Raw genomic sequence first — 15,077 nt, 5'->3', positions numbered from 1 at the left:
GGATAAATCTGAAAACGCCGCCCTTGCGTTTTCGTGTGGACAGCGAATCCGTATATTTTCTGAAACGATGACGTCATCAGCCCACGTCTCGCCCCTAGTCAGACACCGCTACGTCACGTAACAGCAACAAAAACATGAACAAACACTGAACGATTGTCTTTTTATTAACTAACATTATCAAAGATTAATAAATGTATTGTTCCATGTTCGTTTGTATACCGCACGCAAGGTTTATGCGCATAAATTATGCGTCAAAGTCTTATTCTCCGTTTTTAGTGTATCTCTGTGGCAGAATTACAGCGCCACATACTGGTCTGGCATGTATACTACATCGTTTTGTGTCCGTTTCGTGGTTTCGTGTGGACGCAGATATTTCTTGAGACGAGGGGGAAAAAAAGACCGGATAGGGAAAGCTCTGGCTTCGTGTGGACGTAGCCTAAAAGTCCTTGAGCGTTACACTTACTCTCACTTAGAACAAAAACCAACCAATATTTAAAGGGCACCTATTATGCAAAATCCACTTTTACATGTTGTTTGGACATAAATGTGTGTTGGCAGTGAGTGAACACAACCACCCTACTAGGGCTGCTCGATTATGGCAAAAATCATAATCACGATTATTTTGGCCAATATTGTAATCACGGTTATTTAACACTATTATGAGGGGGCCATATGACCAAAACTTTATACGAGTGATTAACAGAATTTCAGACAAACAAACAAAAAGTCCTCAAAATTATTGAAAATAATTAAACTGTCAGTAATAAAAAAGCAAAGGACAAATACAATAGAATAAAAAGATACAAATGAAACACACTGTGCTTTAATGTTTTTTTTGTTATGCAAGTCTCAAGAAGTTTAACAGCCTACTACAGAAATGAATAATCAAATGTAAAATAAAACAGCATAGTATTCACTGTAAGAATTTAACTTTTTTTGTTTCTTATTAAAGCTACAAATGTCCTTCACTCAAGACCAGTGTGTGATTTTGAATTTGTCTTTTGTTGTTTGATTAATATTAAGCACACAGTCGCAGCAGGAAAATAGCCCGCTGTCACTTTAAGAGCCACACGGATCCAATTTACCGTTACACGCGTATTTTCATTCTCAACTCTTTACGTTCATTTATTACATGACCGACGAAGGTATACATGAATAATCACTAAGAGCTGCATTTTGACACATTTTTGCGTGTATTTGACCGTTTAGGCGTGCACCTTGAGCTAAAAGATGACTTTACATGTCCGTGTTCTGTTCCATCTCTGAGCGCATATATCTTCCTGAGGAGCAGCGCAAGTTCTTTCACGCTTTTAAAAACATGTATAAATATACTTCTATAAATCAAGCACCCCCCATTTTGCAAAAGTCACGTTACATGATTGTACTGATTTGCACGTGAAATTGGGCTTTTATGGAGGAACGAAAGCGCAGCGCTGGAAAAGAGGGCGGAATGGGGCGCAATAATCGTTTTATCTCGATTATTGTATTTTCATAATCGTTGGAGGCCAAAATCGAAATCGAAACCGTTTTTCAATGAATTGCACAGCCCTACACCCTACAATGATAAAAATCCACCCACACTTTATTTTTTAATCCACATTAAACCAAATCAGTCTCACTATGTCATTTTGATTTTCTAAACAATGTGACTACATATTGCTTAGGCCCCGCCCACAGCAGCTGACTGACAGCCCTGCATTGCCATAGTTTCTGCCATCAGCTGTTGTATGCTGTCCTCCATTTTCTCACAGCTCATTTGCATTTAAAGTAATACACACCAATATAGCTCTTTTGTAGGCATGCTCCAAAAATGACATTATCCACACGTTATAATAAATCTGTTCAGATTTTAAAAGTCATGAAGTGTATTCCAGCCTTAAGAGATGTCACTGACAGAGGTTCCCTGTGCCACAAGTGTACATATTCTACTAACTGATAATGAATTTCCCTGGCTAAATATTACCATTTAAATATTTATCTTTTTCTTCAGCATTTTGGGATACTATACTTTGTACCATTTGGTCCGAGAGAGGTTGACGAATGGAGAGGTTCAAAATATTGGTGATTGAGAACAAAACGTGACTCACAAAGCCTCGTGCCATACTGTATGTGACAACTAATTGTCATCTGTGCCTCCATTCAGACCATATCAACCAAACTTGCTCCTTAAATTTGAAGGAATTTCAGGAAATTACTTCAAATCAGGAAATCAAAAAACATGGCATGTGAGTTAAAGAAAAAGGAATTTAATGACACTTCTGTTAATCATTCATAAAAAGTACCTCACAAATCAAGATTCTGTATGCATCTGAGACAACATCTCAATACTCTAATAACAAGCTCATTCTTAAACTGGAATGGAAAAAGAGTACGGCCTTTTTGTTTGTATGGTCTTGTTTTTGTTTTGTTTTTTTTTGCATATGGTCTTGACTTGCATAAACAAACAGTTTGTACAAGGTCTGCATGATATATCAAATCATGATCGAATCATGATATGGCTTAGTGTGATTATCAAATAACAAAGGCTGCAATGTAATTAAATATACTTGCTGGATCTCAGAGCGGCTCGGTTCATAGACAATTCTGCTTATTATGAACTCAATTTCGGCATGAGCTGTGAGTTTGAGATGCTTATAACTTATTTCACCACATTTGTATTGAGAAGCGTTTATAAACCTGTTACCAACAGAGGAGAAGACATAAATATTAGTTCTGTCAGGACCACTATCGTCAAAATGATAGATACTTAGCATAAAGTTTGGTTTGGCGGTATGGTTCTGTTCTGGGCAAAAACCTCCCTGCCCATCCATGCAGCCTGTCATGAATGAGCAGGGAGAGCAGCAATAATAACCCCACTAGGGTTAACAGAACAGAACAAGGCAGATATCATTAATGTACTTAATGATATTTAAGTGTAACCCTTTATTAAAGATAAAGGAGTCTGATTAGCAAGGAATATCAGAAAGCCAAGTCCTGACTGTGGCGAAAGGAGGAGCTGGGGATGGAGGAGGGTAATTTGCTCCTGAGCAAGCTGAAAAGCTGCTGAATAATACTGAATAGAGCTTATATAGGAATGCATTGATGATAGGTGTCGTATTCCTATAGCTAGATGTGATCAGCTGAGAATCAGCTGATGCAAGCTTGACTCACGTGACCTGCCAGAACTAACGCTAACGCTTAATTATTGCAATTTTACAGTTGTACTATAAAATAAAATAATTATTATTTTTATTAAACAGTTGATAAATTATTAGAAATTAGAAATTAATTAAAATGTGTGAATAATATTTTTTTAAGTCACAATTAAAATTGACTCGACTAATTTGGGTGATGTTAATGCATTTTTACTGCATATCTGTCTCTCTTCCAGTACAGAACAGGATTATATATGCACCCATATACTATTACATTATGTATTTCAACAGTTTGAAAACATAGAAGAACAAATGATTCAATAAAACCCTTAATGATTTACTATTGATGCTTAAAAAAAGGTTATTTAATTAATCATCCAAATAATTCTTCGATTACCAAAATAACCAATAATGACTGCTTGAACTGCCTATTCCAATATTTCCATTACAAAAATTGTAGCTTGTCACTTGGGCAGCACCCTTTGTGCTCCTTCTACCCCTAAAGGGTGTAAATTAGTACCTTAAGTTACCCATAAAGGGATAGTCACCCAAAAATTTTAGTATAATTTACTCACCCTGACGCAGTTCCAAACCTGTATGCCAATTGCACTAAAACTGTAAGGTATAATTGTTCCAGTTTTCTGGCACTGGTAATGAAAAATAGCTAAGCCTACTTTTTCATGGATAAAGCAATGAGAAAATACTAAAACCCCTGATAAAGTATATGTGTGAAGTCACACTAAGCGTAGGGTGTTAAGTTGTGTGTACGTTTCTAAAATTAGGAACAGCTCTTAGACACAGGCCTATATGTCTCCTTGGCAACAAAATAACCACCCCAGTTTTACTTACAGCATGCGAGAAAAAAGGGCACCAGAAATCTCCAAAGATCCTACTCTGAACAATCCATGAAAAAAAAATTATTGAAACAGTGAACCAATGCGCAAACAACATCAATTCATCCCAGAAACCATTCTCTCCCATCAACAGAGGAATTCAGTGATGTAATCTACTTGAATCACTGGTCTGTTACAGCACAAAACTCATGGCCCCCAAATGTTATATGAGGTGTACTGCTAAGAAGAATAGATCCTGTGGCATGGGGTGGATAAATGTACAGATACATCCTGTTCCTGGTTTTTGCTGATCTGGCTTGTGTGCATGCACCAGTTAATTCATGATCACTACTGTATGTGATGGAAGTGCTGGCCTTTGTATAGGCCGTATTTAAGTCCAGATCGACATCCAAACACCTGCTTTTCTCCTTTAATTCTCCTTTTGCTGTCTTCATAATAGCTCACAGTTAAAACAGGTTACTTTGCGCTGTCATGTGATTCATTTGCCACTGAATTCCCTGCAAGACCCCCTGATACAAGGAGGCCCAGATGATAATAAAACACCGGTGCTGCATTGCCAGGATTTATGAAGCTCTTCAACTAAACTACACATCGAAAATTACAAACTTATAAATAATGCTTAGGTTATGGTGCATGTTATTAAAGTGACAAATAATCATTAATTATAAGAGGCAGATGCGGATGCGATGAGAGATGCGCCGCATCCTGACACACAAGACATCCTGATGGCTTACAGCCACTGAACTCAAGTCATTGAATAATTATTTGTCAGTAACATTGTTATTATTTTGCATAAACTATGTAACAGCAGTGATCAGATCAATGATGATAAAAATTAGAAGGTTTTGAGTGAATTACCTATACACAGGCTCCAGCCTCTGTCTGCGATGCTGTCGCTGTTGCTCTTTCTTTTCTGTCTCTTTGTGTATAAGTATTATTTTTGGCTGTAATGCATATTATATTAGGTTTGGCTTTAAATTAAATCCCTCAATCTGCTCTGTGTGTTGTCCAGTTACCGCAAGTGTACGATGAAGATGGACCGATCCATTGCTCAAATAGGGGCGCGTGGACTGCACACTGTTAACACAGTACTAATAACACAATATAATGTAACCACAATTTGTCAGTTTGTATTTCATATAGAATCTATATAAATTACTGTTTATTTCTAAACAGTGGATTAAGAAGCATGTGGTGAGTGACCATAATTACCATAAAATAGTGAGTGACCATAATTACCCACTCTGAAATACATGGACTCTTCCGGAGCGCACGGACTCTTAGCAACAAACCAATGTTTCCATCCGGGTTCTTACTCCAGATGACTAATAATAAAAGGCTAATAATAAATATTACATATATTTCCCATTTCCAAAGTAATAAATAATCTTATTTTCTTCTTTTTCGATGTTATTTTATGAATATAAACCACATTTCAAGCATGTTCAGGATTGCTGACTATGTGTGTAGATCACAACTAAAAGATTGAATAAAAATCACAGTTGGCCTACATAAACTACAGTCGCACTTTACTTTATACGTGTCATTTGTTGTAACATCACTGTTTAAAAGATAGGCAAGTGAATTTGAATAAGTTGGCCTAGATGGATGTTTTACTAAAATACAGTAGGCTACTAAGAATTTCTATAAGTTTCATCACTGATGTTTATTTCGTCTTTTCTCCGCTTGATGGCGCTACGACTTAACACATCACGGCCTACGCTATTATTTTCTTGGTTTCGTTTGCTTTGTTTATGTGCTGGCTTGTTTTTATTTGTGAGAGTATCTGTTGGTAACTGCTAACACAAGTGTTTTATTAGGCTACAAATTGATCTCTGGAGCAAGTGATTGAAATTCATATGCTAAGGAAAGCACTGACCACCCGGGTATATTTGTTTTGCATCCTGCTAAAACAAAAAGTAGGCCTAGTTACATTAGTAATTACATTAGTCAGGGCTGAGTAATAGCTACTTGTTAACCTGTTAATGTGAAATGATTTTATAGAGCGCATATGACAGATGAGCAACAACAATAAGATGAATGAAATAGCCAGACACATTTTATTTATATTTAAACTCATTACATTAAGTCATAAACTTTGTATGCACATTTTTATTGAAAAGTTAAGACATACTGCATGTACATCTCATCAAATGATATGATCAATATCTTGACATTTCAGTTATACATAGCTGAACTGTAAGTCTGTATTTTCAAGAATAAGTAAAACACTTGGTTTCTACAGGGTAGTAGTATTCACAAGTTATCTCTCAGTGAGAATCAATAGCCTACATTCTCCCTGTGATGGCCTTTGGAACTTTAGAGTGTCTTTTTGTTTTTCTCCACTGTTTTGGGTGTTGAGCAAAGGGCCTGATGTATTTACTTCTTCATCAACACAGAATACTCCAACAGGAAGTATAACTAGCTCCGTTAGTGGTATGGCAAAAACTCGCTTGTTAATCTAAGCCTCTCAAACAGGAAATGACTATGACTTCTGTGCTTTAGAGACTTCAGCTGAAGAGCATTTGTGGTTGTCAACCAGTTGAGAGCTTCCTTCAGTGTGAACAGTGCATGTGATGGCCCAGACAAAAGATCCAAACTTTGGGCAGTCATCAGGCACCAACTCTGCCCTTCAGAGGCTGGACATGTTAGCTAGCCGATTTTTTTACAAGTATCGAAAAGGGCACCAGGAGAAAGGACTAGAGAATGAGGGGCCACATGTGTCAGAGTATACCATCCTTTGGGATGCAACAAGTAAGTCAAAGTGAAATATTTTTCAATATTTCATTATTTCTATTAAATGCACAAAATGACTGTTTTCTTAAAATGACTGACTTTTGATATAAGTAAAGTCATTGCATATACTTTAGAGTATCTGATGGATTTTCACAACCTCTAGATTGAAGGATATGATGTAGGTCTTTTAACTGAAGAGTGCAGAGTAAAATGTGTTAGTCTTGTCTAAGTGCATACAGTATATTTCAATACACTTTGATTGTTGTCAGACTTTTTGTGGTTTCAACAAGAAGAGACCAGTTTGCTTCTCACAGCCAGCAAAATTTAAAGCACACTAATCTTGTTAGTGTTAAAACATCAAGTTTCCTATACATAAAGTATTAACTTTTCTTCTAGTTAATGGCAGACCTGATAATACTGTAGGTTGCCCTGCTAGGCTAAAATGTAAATGTAAAAATAAACAAATACACCATTGTTACTGATAAATTATCCACTGACAACCGTATGCAATTCAAATCTCATGTGCAGGTGGCGGGCTAAACCTTATTAAGACTGATATCACAAAAGTTATATTATTACAAAGTTTGTTGTAGCTGGTTTTATGATAACGAAATGTTATGATGGAGAGATAATATTCTGTAAACAGATTTTTGTTAAATGCAGTGTAGTGCAATGTTGTCTCACTGTTCTTCCTCAGTCTGCCACGTTTTTGTTTATTAATTTGTTAATAAATATCAGAAACTGTTTTATTGAATATCACGTAGTTAAAACATATTTGTGTGCATTTTAAAGTCCTTTCAGGAGTCTCAATAAAATCAAGATCAATCCAAAAAGAAATCATTGCTCTTGTATGGCTGACTCGTTGTAGTTCTACATTAAATAATCAAAAGATGACAGTGTTGTCCTTTTAATTTGCATAATATTCCTCAATAATATTAAACCTTTACTTTCGATAATCTCTCTGGATAGAATATTGAGTAGCTTTCACTGATTATGCCTTTGAGTGAGCAACCAGATGAAAAGATGGATTAGTTGATAACAGCATCTCTTTTGCTGCCTAAATGAAATGGCAAGAGCTCAAACAAGCAGAAGTCATCCACATTTTATAACACATCCTTTGTTAAGCCATTTTGCACTTTTTAAAAATACGTTTCCGTTTGCATTGTGGTTTCACATGTTGGAAATGTGTTTTCATAACATGAAACTCCACTCAAACACTGCAACTTTCAGTTCATTATAGAACACACCTTTTTTAATATTTGCATTTTTCGTTATGTTTAACATATGGTGTCGACAGGGAGATAAAGAAGAGTCGCTCCACTGACATTTAAAGTTGCCCCCTTTTTAATCTAGTTCAAAAACATAAAATAAAATTTCAGTCCCTTACAATATAGTTCCCATGCTCAGAACTAGAAATCCCAGGGGATTCTGACAGAATGATTCATATTGACCAACTTCGATGCATTAAATAAGTTCTGTGTTACACATTTAAATGGATTGAAATGAAGTTGAACATGTTAAAGTTGTGCTCTATTCTATTCTAGATAAAGCAGTTTATTGTTTATCTTAAAATCATGCATTGAGCTATCCTTTTTCAATTTATAATGTTAATTCTGTTATCTGTTTATTTAGTGAAAGAATTCTTGGCAAAAGCCAAAGAGGACTTATTGAGAAAATGGGACTGTCAGCCACAGGTATGGGAGCTTTATTACAATAAACATGATAGTCGGAGACAGTTTTTTTAGCAGAACTAATTGACTTCTGACTTGGGTTCTGCAGAGCACATCGTGTCTAGATGACTTTGACAGACTGAAAACTCTTGGCACTGGATCTTTTGGAAGAGTAATGCTAGTCAAGCACAGACAGTCGGGACGATACTATGCTATGAAGATTCTGGACAAAGAAAAAGTGAGTATGCATGCTGTATTGTATATCCTCCTGCAGGACCCAGCAATTGATTTTTGTCCTCTGTGCAAGACATTTGTTTTTGTGAACTTCTATGAGACATAACACTCTTTAACACACACCTGGTGTCTCTTAATGAGTACATACTGGGTCTTTTAGAAATGCAGAATGTATGTTATTTTGAAAGTATTTATTTTTAGGTTGACCTTCATGACATGTGTCATGTCATGATTATGAAGGTGTCATGTCAGTCTTATGCACACCCCTTCAAGTAAAGTGTTACCACTTTACTATAAAGATATGGAAAAAATAGTTGTATCACCATAACAATTAAGGATGTTCTTGTTATTTTAGAGAACATAATAAGCATAATAAGTTCCATAAACTCAAAAGTAAATGATTTAAGACCTGTTCACGTTCTGTTTATTATGAGTGAGTTTATTATGCACTGCTTTTATGTTGTCTGCTGCTTTAAAGGCTCAGCTCTTTCATCTGTGGATTCTGATTAGAAGTCATTGTTTTTAGCTTTCGTCAGCTGGGAAAAATACCATTCCTCTGTGTCATCAATGTTATAGCTGTGGTGTGGACTTCCCTATTATCCCCATTATTAATGCTTCGTTCTTTTAAACTTTATTAAAACTTTATAGTTATCATCAAGCTCAATAAAGTTCAATAAGCTTGTATTTTGAAGCTGAGAAATACTGAGTAACAATATTGTGCATTACTGATGCAAATGCTACAAACGAGACCTTTCCACTAAACTAAGTTTGCTTAATTTGTGTATCAGTTAGTGACACAAACCTCAACAAAAATCATATAATTTATCTTTATGTAATAAAGAATTTATAAAGAATTTAATAATTAAAATTGAAGGAACTTCACCAAAGGGAACATTAATCACCCTGATGGTGACTTAAAAGAAAACATATTTAAAATATTAACAGTAAATAGAGCTAAAACATATATTCATTCTGAATTAACAAAAATGTGCTCATTTCTGTAAGTCCGCATGCTTTAACCAAAAACACAAATTATACAAGTTTATTATGGGTGATTAGCGATTATCAGTGATTTGCATGCTCGGCACCAAATTTGACATTGTAAGTCCTTGCTGTGTAATATTTTAAGTTGTTCAAACTAAATCACCTAACTTCATTTTTATGTAAGGTCAACTTTTTTACTGTATGTTTTCCGCAAATAAATTAGCTACGCAATTTACAGTGGTGGCCCAAATTATTAGAACACCACATAGTATTTTCACCAGCTAAAAAATGGTTTTAAGACAGTTATTTCTCTCTTTTGCTGTAATGTGTCAGTAGGAAATATCAGTTTACATTTCCAAACATTCATCTTACCATTAATTGTAATAATCCAGTGAGATTTTTGTCTGATAACAGCCAGTGCTCCACACAGAGATCTGATCTGATCATCATCCAGTCTGTCTGAGATTACATGAAGAAACAGAACAAACTGAGACAGACTCAATCCAGAAGAACTGTGGCAACATCTCCAAGATGCTTCAAGAAACCAAAGCTACAATACTGTAAAACGTTTTAGGCACTTGTGTAAAAATGCTGTAAAATGAGGATGCTGTCAAAAATAATGTTATAAATATATTTTTTTATCAATTAACTTCTATTAACTAAATTAAATCAACATTTGGTGTGACCATCCTTTGCGTTTTAAAGCAGCTTTTGCCTGAGATGTACTGTGCATAGTTTCTCAGGGAGCTTTGCAGGTAGGTCTCTTGAAGTATCTTGGAGACGTTGTTCTCCACAGTTCTTCTGGATTGAGTCTGTCTCAGTTTGTTCTGTTTCTTCATGTCATTCCAGACAGACTGATGATGATCAGATCAGATCAGATCTCTGTGTGGAGCACTGGCTGCTGTCAGACAAAAATCTCACTGGATTATTACAATTAATGGCAAAATGAATGTTTGGAAATGTAAACTGATATTTCCTACTGACACACTACAGCAAAAGATAGAAATAACTGACTTAAAACCATTTTTTTAGCTGGTGAAAGTACAAGTGTTCTAATAATTTTGGCCACCACTGTATATAAAGTTGCACTCATTTGGATTAAACACCTTAATCAAAACACTAATACTGTACATACAAAACATTGTAGGATAAACGTAATTTGTTTAGATTTTTATATAATCTTTTTTATCTGGGTTACAGAAGACATTTTTTGCAGAAAAATGTAAAAACTGATTTGCAAATGGAAATGAGCATGATTTCTGTTTGCATACCTCTATTTAGAAGTAAGTTATTATTTATTCTAAATAACTGAATCCCGATGTTTCCTATAGAGAACAATATAATGCATTTTTATGTTTTGTATGCTCTAAACTAAATTGGGATATTCAGTTGACTTCAGTTATTTCAAATCAAATTTACAGCAAGTAGTTTCTTACATTTTCGAACACTGAAACTGATTGTTATTTTGGAATTTTAGGAAATTCAAAAGCAGGTTAATTGTCAGTTTCAGTTGAGTCTGGCTGGTCTGGGCATTGTTTCATGTGTCAGAACATAATGTGAAATGGTACAAATATATTTACAGAGCAGGGAGGAAACTGAAACTTCCTCTGCTGACAAGATCAAACCGCAGCGAGCAGCCTAATGATGTTTCCACTTTTGACTGTCACATAGTCAAGACTGCTAAAGTCCCAGGTGAAAAATAAATATATTTAAATTGTGCTTTTTCAGACATACTTACTATATTTAAATTATACTATACTAAGTGCGTATTAAATGTATTATTTTGAAATAAGCATGTTGGGAATACAAATGTATTATAAACATACTACTTGAATTTCAAGTATATTTTTAATGCATTTAATACTACGTCTTTTTCACCTGGGGTGTCATGTAACTTATGAAACCAAAACATATTATTGTTATAACAATTTACTGAGAGGATCATGCATTAAAACGTTAGCTATGTTGGCGAAAGGAGTCAAATATGAATCGATACTGTGAGTATTACTTAAGTCATTCCGTCTGGATCCCACTTCTTCATGAATTGAAATTGCAAACAGTGTCATCAGTGCCACGTTAAAACCACAATTATTACTTTGTAACAATTTTAAATCCACAAATATTGCCTGATGGTGTTTTTAGAAATAGGGTACAAAAAGGTTAATGTTGTCTTATTTTACCAAAATACTGGAAATGTATGTAATGAGAATCCCTAAAATTATCACATATCTCTACAAGTTTTTCAGTTTCATTAAAGAGGTTTTAATCCTATTCATCTTTTTTTTTTCAGTAATTGGCAATAAACCCTATACACACTACAGTATATCAATCATTCATTCTTTAAATACAGAGTTCTGGCATGAAACTCTAGATGGCGCAGTCCGATACGTCTAACTCAATCTGACCTAATTACATCATTATCACATGGCACAGCTGATTGGTTCTCTCCTGTATCGGTAGCCAATGAGCTCGCTGCTCAACATTCAAATAAATGACTAGTGCTTGCAGTAGCAGTTGCAGCTTGCTTCAGAAGCCCTCCACCTTCCCCAGCTCCACCTGTATAGATCTGCTACGAGGTGATTCATGTACGCTATATGGGGTTATTTCATGTAAGTTATATTTGCAGCAGCAATATTTCTTACATGCTCACAGCAGCATGTTGTGGATGTATCGGCAGTAGCAAATCTCGGTACTTGCTCTGCCGCAGCAGCAGCAGCAGCAGCGTAGCAGATCTATTCCGCCAAGACCAAATACATTAACATTGTCATGTACATTACCATGCCAATTCCTCCGAGAGTTGTCATGACAGAACCTTTTTTCACAAATTATTTCACAATAATTATTAAATTAAATTAATAAAAAGGAGCATCTAGCCCCACTTTACCTTACTTATTTGCACTGCTCTACATAAGATATGCTTTTGGTATGTTAAAAGCAATATATTTTGTTTAGTATTTGAAATGTGTAGAATTTTAGTCTGGTTGTTTTTGTTTCTTTTTTATTCAATATTTCCTCCTGCTTTTGATGATTTTTCAGGTGGTGAAGCTTAAACAGATAGAACACACATTAAACGAGAAGAAAATATTACAAGCAGTGTCATTTCCTTTCCTTGTGAAGCTGGAGTTCGCTTTTAAGGTACACATGCAATTTATATTGAAAAGAAATACAATGTCAGAGCAGAGGGTGTGATTCTAGGATTTAGATAAAGCTACTGAAATAAATCAACGTTATTACATGAAAACAGAAACTAATTGTATTACATAGCATTATAATGATTTCATTTAAATTACCTTAACAGGATCATTCAAATTTATACATGGTCATGGAGTATATCCAAGGTGGTGAGATGTTCTCACATCTGAGACGGATTGGAAGATTCAGGTAAACAGCTTACAAACTAGCTAATAACATTTCTTTATCATGTGCCTTTATCTGTCTTTTTCTCTTATAAATGAAATAAGCATGTTTTTTCCTCATAGTGAGCAGAACGCACGGTTCTATGCTGCTCAGATTGTTCTGACCTTCGAGTATCTTCATGCTCTAGACCTCATCTACAGAGACCTTAAACCTGAAAACTTGCTCATCGATCATCAGGGATACATCCAGGTGTGCCAGTCACTTAAATGTTACCTGCACTTTGGTTGTGTAATTGATATTTTAATGAGCTTTTATTTATATCTCTTATATTTGAATGTGATTTAGGTAACAGACTTTGGCTTTGCCAAACGAGTCAAAGGCAGAACTTGGACGTTGTGCGGTACACCAGAGTACCTGGCACCAGAGATCATTCTCAGCAAGGTAAGAAAACACGGCAGTAGTTCTCACTCCTCTAGAAGTTAAACAAATCCTTAATGTTTTCTCTTTTTCTTTGTTAGGGCTACAACAAAGCTGTTGACTGGTGGGCATTGGGCGTTCTGATCTACGAAATGGCTGCTGGATATCCACCTTTCTTCGCTGATCAACCTATTCAGATCTATGAGAAAATTGTATCTGGCAAGGTCAGAAGAATTTCAGTCATTTTTACTATGATTTATTTTATTTATTACAGTACTGTAATTGCCAGTAAAATCCCCTCTTGGTGTTGGCCCTACTGTATCTCTGCACTCTGTCCCTATTTCTTTAAATATCTATATTTACACAAATTATTTTGCTCCATCAGTACAATAAAATTAGGTTGCTATATCAGAACAAGTCAAAAAAACAAATTAATCCCAGAAATTAAAATGTGCTGAAAATGTATTCACCCTCAGGCCACCCAAGAAGTAGCTTATTTCTTCTTTGGAACAGATTTGGATAAATTTAGCATTGCATCATTTGCTCACCAGTGGATCCTCAGCAGTGAATGGGTGCCGTCAGAATGAGAGTCCAAACAGCTGACGTCCACACACGACTCCAGTCTATCAATTAACATCTTGTCAAGCAGAAAGCTGCATATTTGTGATAAACAAATCCATCATTAAGACCTTTTAAACTTCAAACTGTTGCTTTCTGGCTAAAATACGAGTCCTCTATCCATATGCTTTTTTCTAGTGGAAAAGTCATCTCGTCTGAATTAGAACATAAATATGCACAGATCTGTTGAAACTGTTCTAAACAAATATGTTGCTGGTTTTAATGTGAGAGCACAACAGGGAATGGACTTCTTTTCTGAGGAAGTGATATTATGGACTTATATTTTTGTATTTTTGGAGTTTTACTCATTTTTCTAATGTATTTTTACATTTAAATTGATTTGCTTTGTTAGTACATAACAGAAAATATGATGCAAAATATTGTTCTAAGTTGTTTTAAAAAATAACATCTTTAGAGTAAGCAAACTAAATTAGTAAACTAAATAGTTAGTTTAAACAAGTTTTAACATTCTCATACATATTACAGTTTTTCTGAATTGCTACAACACTAACCCCCAATCTCTGAACCAAATTCTCACTAAAGGAAGAGTACATGTAAGAAGTTGAGGATGAGGAGAGAAAGAGGAAGGTTTAGAGAGTGTTATCAAGGCTGGATCTGTCATTTCTCTTTGTCTAGCAAAAAAAGACTTGTGATGTGGACAAAGTCCTCAGTCTGGACTCAAGCACAAAGACATGATGCTGAGACAGAATGTATATATATATATATATATATATATATATATAATGTGTGTGTACTTGTTTATGCTACATTGTGGGGACCAAATTAGGGGTTAGGGGATAGGACATTCAGTTTAAAAACAATAGAGGTCTATGGAAAGTCCCCATAATTCACAGAAACAAACGTTTGTGTGTGTGTGCGCGCGCGCGTGTTTGTGACAAATGAGGACATCAATTTGTATAATGACAAAGGTATGACATAGGTATTACAAGGAGAAGGTGACTTTTCAGGACATTACCCCATGTCCCCACTTTTCAAAACGCTTATAAATCACCCAGAATGGAGTGTATTGAAAATCTGAAATAGCACAAAGTTTCCTGTGAGGGGATGGTTTA

General features: G+C 35.3%; 2 protein-coding genes across 2 annotated transcripts in view; one reads left to right on the top strand and one right to left on the bottom strand.

Annotated features, from left to right (window-relative positions):
* The window catches only part of ttll7 (tubulin tyrosine ligase-like family, member 7), a 108,274-nt gene extending 103,280 nt beyond the window's left edge, over positions 1 to 4,994 (bottom strand). The window contains exon 1 of the mRNA XM_016461110.1: positions 4,847 to 4,994. The gene's annotated coding sequence lies outside the window, so the exon portion shown is untranslated. The remainder of the gene's footprint in view (positions 1 to 4,846) is intronic.
* Positions 4,995 to 6,496: 1,502 nt separating this feature from the next.
* prkacba (protein kinase, cAMP-dependent, catalytic, beta a) overlaps positions 6,497 to 15,077 on the top strand; it is an 11,030-nt gene continuing 2,449 nt past the window's right edge. The window contains exons 1-8 of the mRNA XM_016461101.1: positions 6,497 to 6,742; positions 8,357 to 8,418; positions 8,504 to 8,632; positions 12,649 to 12,747; positions 12,911 to 12,993; positions 13,092 to 13,218; positions 13,315 to 13,410; positions 13,488 to 13,610. Of these exons, the coding sequence (XP_016316587.1) occupies positions 6,565 to 6,742; positions 8,357 to 8,418; positions 8,504 to 8,632; positions 12,649 to 12,747; positions 12,911 to 12,993; positions 13,092 to 13,218; positions 13,315 to 13,410; positions 13,488 to 13,610 (897 nt within the window). The 5' untranslated portion in view covers positions 6,497 to 6,564. The remainder of the gene's footprint in view (positions 6,743 to 8,356; positions 8,419 to 8,503; positions 8,633 to 12,648; positions 12,748 to 12,910; positions 12,994 to 13,091; positions 13,219 to 13,314; positions 13,411 to 13,487; positions 13,611 to 15,077) is intronic.

Source organism: Sinocyclocheilus anshuiensis, unplaced genomic scaffold (genome assembly GCF_001515605.1).
Source record: "Sinocyclocheilus anshuiensis isolate Anshui unplaced genomic scaffold, SAMN03320099.WGS_v1.1 scaffold192, whole genome shotgun sequence".
Taxonomy (NCBI): Eukaryota; Metazoa; Chordata; class Actinopteri; order Cypriniformes; family Cyprinidae; genus Sinocyclocheilus; species Sinocyclocheilus anshuiensis.
This window is presented reverse-complemented; position numbering and strand designations above follow the sequence as displayed.